The sequence below is a fragment of the Lontra canadensis genome, unplaced genomic scaffold (genome assembly GCF_010015895.1).
Source record: "Lontra canadensis isolate GAN:19392208 unplaced genomic scaffold, GSC_riverotter_1.0 scaffold14, whole genome shotgun sequence".
Taxonomy (NCBI): Eukaryota; Metazoa; Chordata; class Mammalia; order Carnivora; family Mustelidae; genus Lontra; species Lontra canadensis.
The window spans coordinates 2,232,748-2,252,352 of NW_022631008.1; the positions used below are offsets into that span (position 1 = coordinate 2,232,748).

Here is a 19,605-nt window from a genome sequence, read left to right on the forward strand (position 1 = left end):
CTCCAGCACTAAGATGCTCTGTCTCTTGACATTTTGCATGTAGTGTCAATGAACAGATTCCCAATACAGTGCAAAAGACACCAATGCCAAAATCTCACACGTGGTCACAGAGAGGAAACTGCACCAAGATTGACAGAGATCTGGGAGACTTGATGCACATTAGCACAAAATGTGGTTATTTCAAACTGAACTTGAGCCTGTATCACAATGAATAAAAGCTGTATTATATCCCATAACTATCTACATAAGACATCAGGAGCAAGAAGTACCTAATTTACAAGTTGCAAAGATTAAAGTGTTTTTACAACAGAAAGAATTTTTCTGGTATTTTGAAAAACTTAAAACCTTTTAGAAGAAAGGATGTATTATAATCACATCTCTACTCGAAGTATATCTGTCGAAAACTCTGAAACTCTGATATGATCTACTTCCCAAGAGAACTTTCAAAATAAAATAGATACCATTTTTTTCAAGGCAGTTTTTAGGTAAAAACCTGCTGAAGCTCAGAAAAAGAGTAAAGTGATTTCTTGAATTATCTCTTAACTTAAAATAACATGAACAACAACACATGCTTGCAATAAATTAAAATTTGCTAGTTATTTTTAATGCATCTTAACCACAAGCTTTAGGGACAAATAAAATACACGATGTTAATCAATGCTATTGATTGATGATGCTAAACATGTAGACAAGAAAATGAAATGCCCCTCAACTTTAAAATTAACCATTACTCAGTGATAATAACAATGGTAACACACATAGAGCCTTCACAGACTGTGACCAAGTGGACATTAAGAATCTTAAGAACAACATCAAATATGTAAAGCTCAAAATATGGCTGCTGAAATTTAGATAACTTCAACTGGTAATGCCCGACTGTTAGACAACAAATCCTATGAACCAAATTTACATTTTATTACCATTATGTACATAGTACAATTAGACTTCATAAAAGTATCATTTTTTCCCCAAAAATGCTATCAACAATCTAATTTGTGCCTGGACTCATTTTCCCCTTCTTTGTTCTCTTTCAAAGAAAAGTGACTGCATTCATAGGAGGAGTTAGTTTCAGACTGTAATTATAGCTGGCCTGTCAAGTGGACCAAATGGTTGGATACTCTGACATCTCTTATGTTTCCATAAAGTCCATTCTACTTGTTTCCTTCTAGAGTTCTCAAAGCCTCCCTAACTGCTGGCTGACATCCAGCTCTGCTGGTGCAAGTGGAATGAGGAAGGCCTATCCAGAGACCTTAGGAGACCTCACAAATGGACTGAAAATCAAAAGCTTTTATGTCTGAAAGTCTGTTTGGCCAACTGATGTATGTAACTCACATCTGGCATAAATTTATTTCTAGGAGAAACAAATTCTAAACACGATGAACATGCAGCTGTTTCTGAGACTATTTTTCAAAAAAGTAAATTCTGTCATTATTATTACTTGGTATTAGGGCCTAGCATAATCAAAAACTGTACCTGTTCAGACAATTTTTTTTTTAGCGAGGGAGAGTGGGGGAAGGGGCAGAGGGAGAGGGAGAGAGACGATCCAGGCTTCACACTGACCATGGAGCCCAACATGGGGCTCGCTCTCATGAACCTGAGATCATGACCTGAGCCGAAATCAAGTTAGATGCTTAACTGACAGAGCCACCCAGGTGCCCAAGTTAAGACAATTTTTATACAAATACTCTGAACTAGTAAAAATGTAAACTGGAGAATTTTATGGTAAGGAAATGAGGCATTATCTATTTTCAAATGACCAAAACAGATGGCTAAAATCACATGTTCCTAAATTAAGAAAAAAAGATTGCTATAATTAGCAGATTTCATGCACCTTGATTCTAACAGGTATTAAAAGCCATCAATGAGTCTTAATAGATTAAACAGTCCTCTGTACCTTATTTCTATAATTTGCTTGATGAGAATAATTTCAATAAAGGAAAAAAAAGGAACAAGGATTAGTCTTGCACTTTCCAAATGACCATCAATCACAGAACCCAAGGTACAACTTTACGCGGTTCACTCATCATAGGATTTTCTGCTGGTAGGACTCCTATAGTTGTATCTAATTCAACTCACTTTACAGATAAGCAAAATGAGGCCTAGAAAATTAAAGTGACTTGTTCCTAGATATTAAGGCTAGTCAGTATGCAGATCTTAACTCTCCTCCACCTGCTTATCAGAGGAGTTCCTGGTACAGATAAATCAACCTAACCCAAGGTGCCCTCCTGGAAAAGATGCTTACAGTTAGTTGGGTTTGATTATAGGACACATAAACCTCTTTGGGTTTTGTCTTCTATTTAACAAGCACAAAAGCTGTCCTTACCACCCACATAAAACAGATAACTGAGGGAAAAATGAGAAGACCACTGGGTTTAATGCAAAAAGTCAACATGAAGTCCTTGTGCAGATACTGGAGGATGCTTGTTTTTCCAACAAACCGGCATGGGGCATGCTGCCCAAGAGTGAAATGTAAGCAAAGTCTTGAATCTCCTACTAAAGATTTTTCTGCATTGTTCAAGAGGCATACACTTGCCAGACACACAGGTGTGACAGGAAAAGGCTTTCAGGTAAGCCTTGTTTAAGTGAGGCAAGAGCCAAGTCAAGTCAATGTTTATCTTCTCAGAAAGAAAAAGGGAGAAAGGAAGGTCATTTCCCTGGCACACCTTAAAAATAGAGTCCTGAATCAAAACGACCCAACACACTAAACAAGATAACTTGCTGGTTTGCTAATAAGACCAAAATGCAAAAGGGGATGGAAGGAGTCTATAAAACCAACTCAAAAGAGCTTGTCAAGCTTTTGCTATCATATATATGACAGCCTTTAATTCTTCTGACAGGTTTGGAAAACAGGCCTTATTATGTCTACTTAAGAAGAAACACAAATCGAAAGCATTACAGAATTTTAAGCAGGAAGTGATAGGTCAGGTTTGAATTTCTACAAAGAAGAGGAAGAAACCCAACAGGAGTTCCTGTTTAGAATGGAAGTTAGGCCTAAATAAGCTCCTAAGTTTTCTCCATCGCCAAGATTCAGCCTCCTGACATGTCGAAGAAGACTCAAGTCAACTTGAGAAGTGGCTGAGGTGACATGGACAAGGCTCCCCAGCTATTCAGTGGTGAAGCTGGAGTTCAAACCCAAGGTCGCATTCTCCCACTCCTGCTTTACACCACTCAGCCTCCAGATGGTCATGGTTAGGGAGAGTGAAACTGTCCCTCCGGGTTCACCTGTAAGGCCTTCTCAATTCCACGATCAGAAAAAGGACTGACAAAAAAAACAGAAGATTTAGTTGCTGCATGGGAAAAATCGCTACAGGTAACCATTTTTTTATATCATCATCCCTTTCCGAGGAAACACAAATATCGGCCAATAATGAATGAGCATAGCCCTTATGGGGAGCAGTACAAGGAAACAGGGCTACACTGCACTTCACTTGCTCTTTCTGTGACTACTAGGTCCCCCCATTGTTATATAGGCATGCATGTTCCAGAAACTTCATGTGAGAATTCAACCAAAGCCTGAAACATACTGAGAGAAGCACAAGTTTCTGAGTTTAACTACAACATGAAGTGAAATCCTCCAGACATTTCAGGCTACAGTGGGTCTGTCACGGACTGCATACTCTACAGCAACTTCAGCCCGTAGGTAACCTGAGCAAGGACATTCTCCTCTCTTCCGTGGATTCGGTCACCTCATCTCCTACCCAAGATAATCACTCGGAGGTGCTCCATTCAAAATCCCCCCACTTATACTAGGGTAACTTTCCATGATCTCATCTACCTGGGGCACCGCCAGGAATCAGAAAGTAAGCAAGAGAGGCTGGTGGAAGGCTAAAATAAACATCCTACTGTTTATTCAATTCAACCCAGGAAGAATTTATTGAGAGTACACTATTCATGAGGCACTGTGGCCTGATGCAGGGGCTGACGGTGATAAGAATAATAATTATAGCAGTGCCTGGCACATAGTAGGCATTCGGTATATGATGGCTACTGCTATAATTATTATTCTTATCACCGTCAGCCCCATGAGGTAGCTCCTATTGTCTGCTATACTTTTGAATAGGGAAACTGAGGCATGGAGTGGTTAAGTAACTTGCCCAGAGCCACAGCTGGTAAATGGTGGATGCAAACCCCAGCAGTCTGGCTTCTGAGTCTCTACCACTAGCCCCTACCCTACACTGCACTCTAAATATGAGTGGAGGTAAGGGATACAGGGATACAGGTCAATAAGACTATTCCAACATCCCAGAGCCCGTAGCTCAGATGGGAAGACAGGCAAATAGACCTGCGAGGAGCATATAAACCAACCCAAGGTTCAGGGAAGGCTTCTGGCAACAGATGCCCTGTCAGATGAATTTAGGTAGGAGCTAACCAGAGGGAGAGAGGGGGTGTGGGGCACATTCCAGGGGAGAGAGGAAGCTCTGTGCAGGTAGAGTCTGGCGTTCATTGAGACAAGGACCACTGAAAGAGGAGGAGTTTTCAGAAGTGGAGAAGGAGCCATCCCCAGATAAGTCTCAGGCACTCATCTCAGAGGAAACATATCTAATGAGAAAATCTAACTTCTTTCTTTAAGGATGGTTAACAACAATAAGGTTTTGATCTGTCTTTCCAACCTACGAGTGGAAGCTGAAAACTCAGGGGAAAGGCTTTGTGCCCAGGAAACAAGTAGGTTGACAGAAGGAAAGGAGAAGATGGAAAAAATAACAAAAAGAGACACCTTTGGAATACAAAGAATATAGCAAAAGGCCTTTTCGCATCTCAACAGAGTAATCACAGCACACTGCAAGGACAGGTAATAAGATTAACCTAATCATCAAGAAAAGGTTAATTTGTGCTCTGTATGCTCTGTTTTAATAAGCAGGGAAATAGGAAATGGATTTTCGAAAGGGACTAATAGAAATAGGTCAAATAAAAAGATGCGTTGCAAGAGCCTCTGGGATTTAGAAAATTCGCTTAATGTGGAACAAACCTCATTCACCAACATGATGGATAAAACATGCACCAGAGCCCATGCCTCTTTTCAGAAGAGACATGCTTCAGTGACCAGCACAGGCTTCCATCAAGATAAGCCTTCCTCCCTCAAAACCAGCATGCTATGTTCCCCTCCATCACCTTTAGAAGGCCTAACTGCTCTATGATTGCTGGAGAGTTTTATGGTTGATTTTGTTCAAAGTGACATTAAGCTGGCTCTCATTCTAAGGCCATATACAGCTTCCCTGGTAATTACTTCAATAATTCTGATAGAAAAAAAGAAAACCATTGCCAGGCACAGAATTAATCAACATAAAATAAATTCCTTACCTGTCCTTTATTATGACTTCACCGCAGGACTGGCAATAAAATGTGCAACATCCTTGGGCTTGCGAGCTTTGATTAAACATTGAAATCAGTTCTAAAGAGAAATCGATGAAAGAGCAAATCTCAGAGGGGTGGGACAAATATATTAACATACTTGAAGAGTTTAACAGCCACAATACATTACTATCAATAAACATTGTTTACGATCCACCCAGAAGTACACATTTAATTAGCATTATCTGATGACTCAACCAGAAGCAAATATTGTGACGTGTTCTCAAAAACAACAGATTTTGCTAAGTGTTTCTGAGCTAGGTATCGCCCTAGATTATGCCTGTTAACATACCAATGCGTTATTTCACTCATTCCATAACTACCAACATTAAGGAAGGAGAAAGGGAACAACTGCTTTCACATCAAGCCAACTACAGGGGGTCTCACCATCCTCAGCCTTCCTTGGCTATGTCCTACATCCAGTTTTTCATCAGTGTGACTGCTGCTTCTACTTCTTAAATTTAAGTTTAATTTGATGAAAACAAAGTCTAATTCCACTGTGGCCGATCACCAGTAAATACAAACAAGAAGAAACTGGTCTTCATTGGGCGGGTTCCTAGGAATGGAATGGAATGGCTCCTAAGAAGAATTCAATCTTCTAAGAGCAAAACTCAACTTCTGATTAAAGCTATGGAAAAATATTATTTCCTCCATTATGTGAAGCACAGCATTCCCTCAGTTTCCATTATTTTATTCATGAAGAAAGGAAACTTTCATTTCCCAAAAAACTCCCCCAAAACAAAACATCCACACACAAAAATATGTCTGTAAAAAAAAATTTAAAGGAATGAGGTCATACTCATTAGAATTAAGCAATTCGAACTTGGTTTATGTTACTTTGTATGTATGTTAAGATTTTAAAGACTGATGGTAGAAAGTTTAATCCTTGGCAATTAAAAATTCATCCTTTTAATTTCTGGGGGTATCCGCCAATCCCTGTAGCACTGAGGTGAAATAAACGGTGTTCTTTAATTTTGAGGAGATATTAAGTAGACCTGGGTAAGTCATCCAGAATAGTCTTTTCCGAACCAAGAAACAAATTTTCAGTGAAACACTCCCCTCTGCTGGTCACCCAGCATGATCCCACGGCTCAGGTTCAAGTCAGAACTGCCAGACCAGGTGGCATCGTGGGAGAGTACTGCCACCTGGGGATGAATCCCACGCTGGTGCTCTCTTAGACTTTATGTAGCCACTTCCACGTCAAGGGTCCTGATCTGACCTACGTTACATTCAGAATAGCACAACAATAGGCTTACTATAGTCCTTAGAAGAACAATTACAGTTGAAAAGTCAACTTTTTTAAAATCTCAAAACACAACTGAATGCTAACAATGTCAAGTCTTCATACACTACATTTTGATTCAAATCAACATCAGTATGCACCAGTCTGATATTTATTCATTCAGCAAATATTTACTCACCACCTATTAAGCAAAAAGCACTAAGGCTATTAAGTACTGAGATCTATTTTGCATACCCTTCCATGCACTGCAGAACAAGGCTTTTGAAAGTCTTCCTTTTCAGATATTTGAGTAAAATGTTTTAAAAATGTAAAGCCAGAGCAGACCAATGGAATCAAGCAATATGCGAACCAACAATCAGCACTCAACTTACTCTGTCCTATGGTTACAATGAAACAATCCTGCTTGCTGATTTAACTTTTCTTTAATAGTTCAAGTTTTACTATTTATTAACCATGCAGGCAACAAACCAATTGTGTCTGAAGAAGACCCCATACCTCCTCAGTATGGGACCTAAAATCACAAATCCAGAAAACCAGCAGATCTGAAAATACCCCAGTGCGGCTTTTGTGCCCACCTTTGCCCAGTTTCCATCATCAGTCTATTTCCCATCTTGGTGACCCCATTCTTCTTTCCATGGTTATTACAGTAGTCATTCTTAGCATGTGGATATGTCACTTAAGCTCCATGACATTTTGGTTCCCTATGCCTTATTCCTAAATCCAACTCTGCCCAACTCAAGACTAGTTATTCACTGATTAAGGACTTGAGTAAAAATTACTCTCCAATGAAAAAAGCAGCACAGAACTCGGGGGAATGCTCCACATCTCCTACATGGCTCTTCAAAACCATCCTGCTGACCCCACCTCGAAACTCCACGAAGCTCAAATGAAAGGCTTAGTATAGATGAGGCAGCCACGAAGTCTCAGAACGCAGTTGAAAGAATCATAATCCTTTCCTGATAATGAGCATCTCACGGGTCTGTTATAGACTATTTCCCCTTTCACATCATTTTTAATTCTCTAAAGCACATTACTTACATGGGAAGAGATGCAATGAGCCAATAATTTTATTCAATAAGTTATTCTGAGAAACATTTCTACCATCTTACTGACTCAACCTGGCAATAACAAAATACTAGAAATATAACCGGCATAGCAATAACCAAAATCAAATTATGCATAAAACTCAATTTCAAAATCTGTATCTCTAGTGTTCTATTTGAAAATGTCTCTCCATGGATGGGATCATTTCCATCACTCAGTTCTCTGGGCAAATATTGTCCCTCCTCAGAGGGGCCTTCCCTGAGCACCTTTTACCCTAGTCACTCCCTACCCCATTATTCTGCTCCTCTTTGACCACAGCACTTTTCTCTGTATCCGAGTAACTTATTTGTTCATTATCTGTTCCCACCCACAAGAACGTAAGCTCTCCTAAAGGCAGAGGCCTTCCCAGAGTGTTCACTAGCAGAGTTCCCAGAGTGTATCCCTAGTACCTAGATCAAAGCCTAGCACACAATGTAAGGCAGCATTTGTTGACTGGATGAATTTCTATGTCACACTTTCAAATCCACCAGGTCGACAAACCATAAGTGACTCTTAATCTCACAAAACAAACTGAGGGTTGCTGGGGGGAGGGGGGTTGGGAGAAGGGGGGTGGGGTTATGGACATTGGGGAGGGTATGTGCTATGGTGAGTGCTGTGAAGTGTGTAAACCTGGCGATTCACAGACCTGTAGCCCTGGGGATAAAAATATATGTTTATAAAAAATAAAAATTATAAAATAAAATAAAATAAAATCCACCAAGTCTTGCACAACTACCATCTGATTTCATCTTCCTATCAACACTGTGAGCTTGGTAATTTCACAATTAAAGAAACAAAGCAGGGGTTATGTGGGAAATCTCTGTGCCTTCCGCTAATTTGCTATGAACCTAAAACTACTCTAAAAAATAAAATCTAGGGGCGTCTGGGTGGCTCAGTGGGTTAAAGCCTCTGCCTCTGGCTCGGGTCATGATCCCAGGATCCTGGGTTCGAGCCCTGCATTGGGTTCTCTGCTCGGCAGGGAGCCTGCTTCCCCCCTTCTCTCTGCCTGCCTCTCTGCCTATTGTGATCAGTCTGTCAAATAAATAAATAAAATATTTAAAAAAAATAAAATAAAATCTACTAGAAGAAAAAAAAAACCCACTAACCACCCCTTTACCCCCAGCCACCGAACAAAGCTCTAGAAAAGTAAGCAGCAAGCTCAACTGCACAGCTAATAACTGGCAGAGCTGACAAAGAACCTTCTGACCGGCTCTTTCTATGCTGCTGCTGAACAGGCTTTTTCATCTGGGAAAAGGTCAACTTTTCAAAGGAAAAATCACCTTTGATCTACAATGAACAACTAAATGCAGAAAGAGGAGCGCTGGGATCACTCACTGGCATCAGATTCTGCCCGCACCTGCAGTCGCAGGTGCAGTCCCTCTCCCGGGACATAGCGCAGCCCTCGGCAGGAGGAAGGCACAAGCCTGACCTCTGCTGGAAGCTGGAGCTCTGTGCAGCCTTCCGGGGTCTTCACCTGGAGTGAGCACGGCACTACAGAAATATCCATGGGCATACCCCCTTCTTTAGGCTCCCTGGTGATTAAAAACAAAACACACAAAAAATTACTTCTCAAGGATGAAAACCACATGATAAAACAGACAAAAATGGCCAAGGATCTGTTTCTCTTCAATACAGTCTACTGTCTAAAGTCACTGCCCCCAAAAGAATAGCAAGGAATGGATCATAAAGGAAGTCATTCTATACAAGATTTCGATCAGGTCAGAGAGTACTTTTCACTGTCACTGTAACATGAAAGTATGGGGATGTATTTCTTATTCTTGGCTTATTTTATGGCAATGATGCATTTATAAATGTGCACTTTTCCCCCATTGCTAATAGTGATCCTGTGCCCCAATTCTCTATCCTAATGCTTCCTGCAGTTACTCCAACCTGGACCTTCCTGGGGTTGCTCCCACAGCCATTCTGCTTGCACCGTCCACCTTCCACTTCCTAAAGCCCACTATTTCCTCCCAGCATCTCCCCAACTTCAGGTTCTTTGAATCAGCACAGTCTAATGCTGGTCTATTGTACATCAGGCACTTGTTCTTTAGAATATTTTGTCAGAGGACTCAAGGCAGCAACGGACAGTGGCTTTTTCATCTTTGCATCCCATAACCCTAGCAGTTTCTTACATTCATTCACTCTCTCTCTCTCATTCATTCAATACAGCTTCTTTGATTCTGTAACTGCCAGGTACTGGGACTACAACCATTAACAAGATACCTTCTCTGCCCCTCACTGCCCGCCCCAAGTAGGACACAGGCAAGTAAACAGGAATGCTCAAGGGAGCCTGAAAACATCGTGTTGGCCAGGCCAGGGCCAGGAGCAGCAGGCCACCCTGTGGGGGGGGGGGGTTGGGGGGTGTGGGGAGCCCACCACCCCAGGGACAGGTTCCTCATAATCCAGAACCACAGGACCACCATCTTCACGGACACTGAGGAGTGGAGCACCGTGCTTGGGCTGAAGCACATCCTCGAGGACATCCTCAAGCGGCCATCCGATGAGCAGTAACTGTGCAAGGATGACCAGCATCTGGATGACGACAAGACACTGGGAGAGTGTGGCTTCACCAACTGGATGGTGTGGCCACATGCACGGTGGGTGGGTCTGGCCTTCTGACCAGCTCTCCCCACTCAGCTGTCCACCAGCAGAAGGGCTCCAGGCCCTGTGCATTGAGCCCTTCTCCAGCCTTCCTGAGCTGCCCATTGTGATGAAGCTGCAGGACTCAGGAAGCAGTGCCTGTGAAAGGCCGCGCAGAGGGAGCGCCCGGGCTGGCCCCCAGTGCCCTATCCCCTCTAAGAGATAGGCTGACAAAACAAAACAAAACAAAACAAACAAACAAACAAAAACTGCATTGTACTTGTCTGTGATAAATATGGAGTACTATGGAAGCACAGGGAGGCCTGCAGTGCCTATCACAGTCAAGCAGCGTTATTTGAACAGTAAATGTATAAGCCAGGGAAATATCCTTGCTTCTAAGACTAGTATTACAATTTTTTGTACAAAATTTTTTGTACAATTTTTTGGTACAATTTTGTACAATTTTTTTACAAATAATTGTAAATTATTTTATTTGCAATAAAGTATTGTCATTTGACATACAGGATTTTGATAAGGAGACCAGGATTACATGAAACAAAAGGTACAGGAGAAAAAAACTTGTCAATTTTAAAAATTTAAAAAAATAAATAAAACAATCTAGTGATGTATGAATATGAAAGAACTGGTGAGTCCAAGTTGCTATAAACACAAATCATTTGGTATAGGCAATCGAGAGTAAAATACAGTCTATTCCCTGTCCACCAGGGACCAAAAGTACAGTGGGGATGAAGACACAGAGAAATGGTCCTCATATGAAGCTAAAATACACTTAGCATTGTAACAGAGATGCCGAGCCTTCAGACTCTGTTTTAAGTGCAAACAGCAGGGAGAGGCCAGCAACTCAGAATAACCTAAACACAGAAAGCAGGCCATCTACTTGAGTATATCTAAGCACAGAGATTATACCATGCGTTCAGGTGTGAATCTTGATTAGGCCTCTTAATTCGCCTTAGAAAATCTTAAGATTATTTTCTGGCTAGTTCCTTTGAAGGCATATGGACCTGCATTTAACTGGCAAGAACCTAAGTCTTTTCCAAGAAACACAACCTTAGACTCTTGAGTCAAAAGTCTAGTTTTTTTGTTTTGTTTTGTCTTAAATTAAAGAGAGTACCAGCAGGAGGAGGGGAAGAGAGAGAGAGAGAAACAGAACCTTAAGCAGGCTCCACGCTTAGTGCAGAGCCCAATGTGGGACTCAATCTCATGACCCTGAGATCACAACATGAGCCAAGATCAAGAGTTAGGTGCTTAACAGACTGAGCCACCCAGGTGCCCCAGAGTCAAAAGTCTAGTTTTAAGAATTGATGTTTAAGAAATAATAATCCTCTGAAGAAGAGGTCAGAAGGACAGAAGGACATATATTTCAGGTTTTGCAGGCTATATATGGTCTGTTGCATATTATACTATGTATTCTATTTTTAACAATGCTTTAAATAATGTAAAATCCATTCTCAGCTCATAAACTGTACTAAAACACACCACAGGTTAGAGTTGGCCCATGGGCTATAGTTTGCTGAACATTGCTCTAAAGGTACACAATTTGTCCATTTTGCTACTTCACTGATTTTCAAACTGGACTGTGCCATTGGCACAAGAAGTGCCTCAAGGGAGATAACTGCGTTTCTTTTTTCTTTTTTTTTTTAAGATTTTATTTATTTATTTGACAGAGATCACAAGTAGGAAGAGAGGCAGGCAGAGAAAGACGGGGAAGCAGACTCCCTGCTAAGCAGAGAGCCCAATGTGGGGCTCGATCCCAAGACCCTGAGATCACTACCTGAGCCAAAGGCAGAGGCTTAACCTACTGAGCCACCCAGTTGCCCTGGTAATTGTGTTTCTAAGCCTCAGCCCCACGCCGTCTCTGGCTGACCACTCTTCTTTCCCTTCATGAAAAGTTCAGCCCATTAGAGGGCTGAGTAAGGTAGGAGGCACCAATACAAGTGTGGAAGAACCACAGTCTTGGGGTGGAGGTGAAGAAGGGCATCCACTAGGACAGCCACCCCGCAGAGATATCAGATCTTAAGAGGGATGAGGAGTCTAAGGGGGTGGGAGTGGCAACTCGGGGTTCCAGAGCCTGCCTCAGACTGCTCAGGCTGCCAAAACAAAACGTCATAGACTGGGGGCTTAAACAACACACATTTCTTATAGTTCTGATGGCTGAGAAGTACAAGATCAAGGCGCCAGGGGATTTGGTTCTCCTTGAGAGCCCTCTACTAGGCTTGCAGTCCGCCACAACCCCACCGTATCCTCACACTGTGAAGAAGAGAAGCAGCTTTGGTATTTCCTCTTTTAAGAGCACTAATCCCATCGTGGTGGCTCCACCCTCATGACCTCATCTAAACCTACTTACCTCCCAAAGTCCCCATCTCCTAATACCATCATATTGAAGGTCAGGGCTTCAACACATGAATTTTGAGGGGACACACAAAAATTCATTCTGTAACAGAGCCCAATGAGGAACCCAGATGAGGAAGGTGTCAACACTGACTGAAGAGAGGGAGGGAAGCAGCGAAGGATGCCAGCATGAGATGACTTACATAGAGGGTAATTGACTAAATAAATGTAAGTCCTGAGAATAACAAAAGCCAGGATTCTCACTGTCGGAAACTAGAATTACAAAGAGGGAAAGGGAAAAAATCAGAATGGATCCTATGGTGGTAGACCAGAATTGAAAATACCTGTGTAGAGTCACGGTTTTTAATGTATATATAAAGAGATCCAGTAATACAAATGTCTATGTGTGTAGATGTACGTATGATATACAAACACAAATACATGTGCATACATTTGTACATGAATATTACGTATATGTCACATACACACTCTAGTTTTGTCCACTAGGGCCTGGAAAGAGTAACATGTCAGTCAATAGAAATGAGGATACTTTGTGCTTAGATTTTGGTTTCTAAAGTTCACTTTCCACTTTAATTTTTTTTTTAAGTTTATTTATTTGAGAGAAAGAGAGAGAGCACACGCGCACACAGGTGTGAGATGGGGAAGGGGCAGAGGGAAAGAATCTTAAGCAGACTCCACGTTGAGAAGGGACCCCAATGCGAGGCTCGATCCCCTGACCCTGACACTGAGACTTGAGCAGAAATCAAGAGCTGGATACTTAACCAGCTGTGCCACCCAGGCACCCTAGTGATTTTCCACTTTAAAACAAATGAACATACACAAAACAAAATAACATTCCTTGAAAAAATAACTACATCCAGGGATGGAACAGAAAAAGAATGAGATGAGCCTGGAACATGTTGCTGTGCAAAGAAAGAAAATTAATCATGGGGTGCCTGGGTGACACCCAGTGGGTTAAAGCCTCTGCCTTCGACTCAGGTCATGATCCCAGGGTCCTGGGATCGGGCCCCACGTCGGGCTCTCTGCTCAGCAGGGAGCCTGCTTCCTCTCCTCTCTCTCTGCCTGCCTCTCTGCCTACTTGTGATCTCTGTCAATTAAATAAATTAAAAAATCTTTAAAAAAAAAGAAAATTAATCAAAGAAAAATAGGAACATGTTAAAAAAGAACATATTAAAAGAAGAATATTAGGAACATATTAAAATCCTCTTGAAGGGACTCCCCCAGACACATCTGGTATAACATGAGCAAAAAAAATGTAACCCAATGAATAAAAGATCATGGGTCCATGAAGATGTAAATAAATGAATGAATGAAGTGCAAATCTGATGAGGAACAAGGGTATTCACACATAGTTGCAAAGGACTTCTCCAATTAATACTTAGGGAATATAAAGAGAAAAAGAGTCTTGCCCGACTGAATCAGTTAAGAGTAGGAAGAGTTAGAACTTCTATTGGATTCAACAAATCTGATATCAGAAGCATGAAGAATTCTCGTGTCCTATGTCAACCTTACAACATTCTTCCTGAATACTGAAGCTCTTTGCAGTGTATATCAAAACTACCCATGAGCGTGGGAATACAAAAGGTTTGCATTCCTGTAAATGTGACAAAAGGTTTGTGTTTCTGTGTGTGTGTGTGTGTGTGTGTGTGTGTGTGTGTGTTTACTCCACTACAGATTCGTCTTTCTTCTTTCCTGTAAAAGCAGTAATCCAGTCAGATAACTTTACCGAGGCCCTGTTCTGATGTGCATTTACTGTGAGCTTTTGCCTGCCTGTGCTACTTTTACTTTTAAGCCAGAGCACCCAAGCTTCTGCCTTCTGGAATATAGAGAAATAGTTTCATCCTGCACTCCCCTTGTTCTGTAGTTACTCTGATGGTAGTAGGTAGGGTTCTTAAAGTTTGCAGTATTCTTCTCTTCTTTGAATGGCTGAGGGAGGGGAAGGGAAAGAGCATCCTATTTCTTTTATGACAGTGCACATTGGTTAGTTTAAAGTGTATGCTTGTATTTCCTTATCATTAAAATACTGTTCAATTTCATTTTCATAGACGAGGAAAAATATTTTGCATTAATTGACTCCTCTATTTAAAAAGGGATGGTTTAAGTTGAACCATTATAGCTTCACACTAAATCTTTTCCTAAATAAAAATGTTACAGCCCTACAAAAAAAAAAAAAAAAGAGTAACTTTATAGTGTTGACAGCAGACATTATCTACGTGCTTAAAGTTAACATGAACTTTAATGGAATAAGTCAAAATCATGTGATACCTGATAGGATGTAATAAGAATGCAGCATCACTTCTGTGATATTCCTGCCAGAGATATATATAGTCTGAACCCAATCTTGAGGCAAGGATATTCCACAAAATAATTAGGCTGTAATCTTCAGAAGTGTCAAGATTGTGAAGGTCAAGGGAAACTGAGGAACTCTTCCAATTTTAAGAGACCAAGAAAACACGACAATGAAATGCAATGCATGATTCTGAACTGTGTTCTTTTACTATTAGAGACATTATGTAGACATGTGGCAAAATTTGAGTGAGGTCTTAGTGTAAGATGGTTGTAACATATTCCCCAGCTTTGAAGGTTGCATGGTGGTTACAGGCGGAATGTTCTTTTTTTTTTTTTTTTAAGGATTTTATTTATTTATTTGACAGAGAGAGATCACAAGTAGGCAGAGAGGCAGGCAGAGAGGGAAAGGGGAAGCAGGCTCCCTGCTGAGCAGAGAGCCTGATGCGGGGCTCGATCCTAGGACCCTGAGATCATGACCTGAGCGGAAGGCAGAGGCTTAACTCACTGAGCCACCCAGGTGCCCCGGAATGTTCTTATTTGTAGGCAATCCCCAGTAATGTATTCAGGAGTGACAGTAACTTATTCTCAAGGTTGAGACTGTCCAAAAATAAAGTGTTTGAGACTCTAATTGTCCACAGCTTTTACATACTTGAGGCTTTCTTCACCATGTACTTACACTCTTTCAGATACCACACCCTACTTGAAACTATCCAATGACTTCCCATCAAACTTTGATTACAAGCTAAAATTCTTTCCATGGCCCTTAAGACCCACAGATATACTGGAGACAGTTGTTAAAATTCCAGGGATTTTGCAAAATAGTTGACATCACTTGCCTGACATCATCCATGGTGAAAGACTATCTCCACCACAGGAATCAGTAAATGCTACAAATTGGGAAGATTTCTTGTTAGTTTCATTGGTTTTCTAAGAATGCAGGTTGTTAAACATTTACTAACATACCTCTTTGTAAGACCATTTACTATGTGCTCCACCAGCCCACCCACATCTCTCTGAACTTGGCACCTCTTCGTACTTGCTGTTCTCTTGGAGGGAAACAGTCTTTCATCAGATATTACATAGTTCTAAACCTCTCCCCTTTGGGCTTATTACTCAAGTATTGCTTTTTCACTTGAAATAAGGGGTTATAATTTTTCTCCCTATCCCTTTTTGTTTTATTTTTTTCTATGTACTTTTCTCCTTTCAATATCATATATATTTTATTTATTTTGTATAATTTCTGCTCACCTCTCACCCACTGCTACCATTAGACCAAAAGCTTAACAACAGCCAAGAATTTTCATCTTTGCTATTGTCACTGCTCACAGTTAGATACCCAGCACTTAGAATCTGAGCTTTCAGCACTGGAATAGGAACTCAGTAAACATCTGTGCACTGAATAAATGGATGGCCAACGTTTACCCCAGGAATACTAAGATGGCTTAACATAACAGATTTTTCTAATGCAATTCACAGATGTAAATATGAAGGGAAAAAAAAATGAAATCATAGTACATGTACAAATCATACAGAAAATACAGTAAAAATACAGAAAATACAGATTCACTATCAAAACCTGTAGTAAAGTAGGAATAGAAAGGAACCATGCAATTTACCACATAGATTTGCCAAAAGTCAATTTCATTGTACTTAGTGATAAAATGCTAGAAACATTTAAGATTAGGAACAAGAATAAAGCTCAATCATACCATTTACATTAATTGTAAACAGACTAAAAAGTTTAGTTAAAATGCAGAGATTATCAGAGTGGACTCAAACACTCAGGATAGGATTTTTAAAATTTATATATAAAGGCATATGTTAAACAGTAAAAGGAAAGAAAGACATACATGATGCCAAACAGTACAGTCAAAGGTTTCCTGACAAAGACATTGTGTTATTTCAATGGGAGAAATGGCACTCTTTTAAACTAACGGTGATGGAACTACCAGATATCCTTATAGGAAATAAAATGAAATTTGGCTCCTATCTCACTCCAAACACAAAAAATGAATTTCACCTAAATATAAAAGTTAAAACTATATAACACATGGGAAAAATTTTACAACCTTGAGGTAAGTAAAGATTTCTTAAAATACGAACAACACTAACCATTAAAGAAAAAAATGCAATAAACTGAAGTTTATTATAATTAAAATTTTCTGTTCCTGAAAAGACACTATTAGGAAAATGAAAAGGTAAATTTCTGACTGGGAGTAAGTGTTCACATATTCACAAGGCATAAATAAGATAGATCTTATTTCCAGACACTAGAAAGAAGTTTTTAAATTCAACAATAAGAAAAACCTGATTTTTTATAATGGCAAAAAATCAGAAGACACTTTCCAAAGGAACACGTATGAATGACCAAAAAGCAAATGAAAAGATACTCAACATTATTAATCAGGGAAATGCAAATTAAAATGACAATGAGACTTTACACCATAATAGAATTAGGTAATTACCTAGGAGAAATGAAATGTATGTCAACTAAAAAGCTATAGCAACTTTATTCATAATAATCAAGTTCTAGAAACACACAAAATATCCAGCAATAGAATGGGTAGATATATTGTCTATTAATACAGTAGAAAATTACTCAGAGAAAAATAGACACAGATAAAACAGGAATCCCAGAAGCACTGTTGAAGGAAAGCAGTCAGAAACAAGAAGTACATACTGTATGAAATCCTTTATATACAGTTCATGAAGTGGCAAAAACCAATCCTTAATGAGTGAAATCAGAAGAGTGGTTGTTTTTGTTTTCCTGAGGGGCAGTTGGTGATAAAACTCAACAGCCAAGGACCATTAGGGACAAAACTACTAGTAGTCTAGCAAAGTCAGGTTTCTTCACTTGCTTAAACAAGGGAGAGTAACCTAGAGAAACTTTGAGGGTCCCCTTTGATGACAGGACGTAGGGACTTTGTCTTGCTTTTGTTTTGCTAAGTTTGGGGCTACTAATAACCCTACAAAGTGGACTGTAATTGGAGATACTTATCTGAATTTATGATTTGAGATGGAGAGGGAGAAACAGAGAAACAAGAGAAAGAAAAAAATAATAAATATCATCCGTATTTTACAATTGAAAAACTTCAGATTAAACGATTCTACTCCTGCAAAAAAGCTAGGATTTGAACTCCGTTCTCATGCCAAACCCCAAACTGCCACACCTATACCTGGACGATTTAAGGAAAAGGACAATTAAGGAAAAGCATCAGCCCACCTCTTGAGCGGCCCCGAGTAGTAAAAGTTCCAGGATTTTAACATCTAATTTACTCTATTTGAAACGGCAGTCACAAGGGAATAATCGAGGGGGCCACATACTACCAAGCAAACGCGGGAACTTTTCTTCTAAAAGTTTCTTGTAGGTGTAGTGAATAACAAGTGAAACGTTTGGTGACTTCTCATTGGAACGCGGAATGCGAATATAAGAATGAGCTCCAATAAGAAGTCTGCAACCTTTGTTAGTCGTTCAGTGAACGTGTCAGTTTTGCTGCAGACGACAGCGTGGGGGGGGGGGGGGACACCAACCCGAGTTTATGTACAAAACAGGAAGCTCTCACATTGAACCTTATCCTCTAATGAGGATCCCCAAAAGAAGCGGGCAAGGCACTCGGGGGGGAGGGCACTGTTTTTGGAAAAGCCTGGCACTGTTACTTTACATCAGTGCTCCTCAGACTTTTTAGTGTGTATTTTGAGTCCTGGAAAGCGTGTTAAAATATAAGTTCTGATTCTGCAGATCTGGTGTGGGGCTGAGACTCTGCATTTCTAAAAAAGCTCCCAGGTGATGCAGAGATTACGGGGGAATAAAAGCACGAGGGGTGGGAGGGGAAACTCCACTTTGAGTAAATGACAGGTTCTAAGCAATTGGAAAGAAACTCAAAACTCCGTTCTTTGGAGGGAGATGGAGGCTCCCTGACAAGCAGAAACAGCGGAACGCAGAACGCAGCAGAAACGCGGCTACACACCGCGCCTAGCTGCCCACACGCCCAGCGCCGGCCTTACCCCAGGATCAGCAGAGCGCTCTGCAGCCGTCTCCGCACCTCCAGGAACACGCGCGTCCCCGCTGCAGCTGCCGCCATAGCCGGCGCCCAGGCGCAGGTTCAGGGGATTAGGGGCCAGCAGGGCCAGAAGCGGCTGCACGTGCGGCTGTGGCGGCCGCGGTGCGGCGGCTGGGCGGGCGTCCGGGACCAGATTCCTGGGCCGACACAGCCTGCCAGCCCACAGCGCCGCCTGCCGGGCGGAGAGCGCGCTGCCGCGAGACTCGACCTGGGGGCGTGAGCGTTTTCAAGTCCCTGCGGGAGTCGGAGCGCGGACAAAGGTGGAGCAGCGAGAGGCAAACTGTCCTTCCCGGCTTCCTCTTGTGGGCGTGGCCCGGCGCGGTAGTCTCCCAGGAAGTGACCTTAAAAATCCGAGCCGAGTACAGGTGTAAGAAGGAAGCTGGAGGGGAGAGGGATGATGGAAGGAGAAGATATAGGAGGGCACTGACCCCAGGAGGTTGGAGAGCAGATATATTCACCCAAAACACAATCTTGTTTCATTTTTATTTTTTTTTTTATTTTTTATTTTTTTTTTTATTTTTTAAAGATTTTACCCATTTATTTGACAGAGACCACAGGTTGGCAGAGAGGCAGGCAGAGAGAGAGAGGAGGAAACAGGCTCTCCGCTGAGCAGAGAGCCCGACGTGGGGC

The 19,605-nt window shown here is 41.2% G+C and overlaps 1 protein-coding gene and 1 pseudogene across 6 annotated transcripts in view; one reads left to right on the forward strand and one right to left on the reverse strand.

The window, feature by feature from the left end:
* Nucleotides 1-19,066, reverse strand: part of UBE3D (ubiquitin protein ligase E3D) — a 156,478-nt gene extending 137,412 nt beyond the window's left edge. The window contains exons 1-3 of one of the 6 annotated variants that reach the window (XM_032858005.1): nucleotides 18,920-19,066; nucleotides 9,011-9,207; nucleotides 5,299-5,389 (exon numbers count right to left, since the gene is read on the reverse strand). In XM_032858005.1, coding sequence (XP_032713896.1) covers nucleotides 5,299-5,389; nucleotides 9,011-9,207; nucleotides 18,920-18,996 — 365 coding nt within the window. In that variant the 5' untranslated portion in view covers nucleotides 18,997-19,066. Of the gene's footprint in view, nucleotides 1-5,298; nucleotides 5,390-8,955; nucleotides 9,208-18,137; nucleotides 18,156-18,919 lie in introns of those variants that run through there. The other 5 variants (XM_032858006.1, XM_032858010.1, XM_032858008.1 and 2 more) reach the window with 5 other exon arrangements.
* LOC116868195 lies at nucleotides 9,352-10,481 on the forward strand (annotated as a pseudogene).
* Nucleotides 19,067-19,605: the final 539 nt, after the last annotated feature.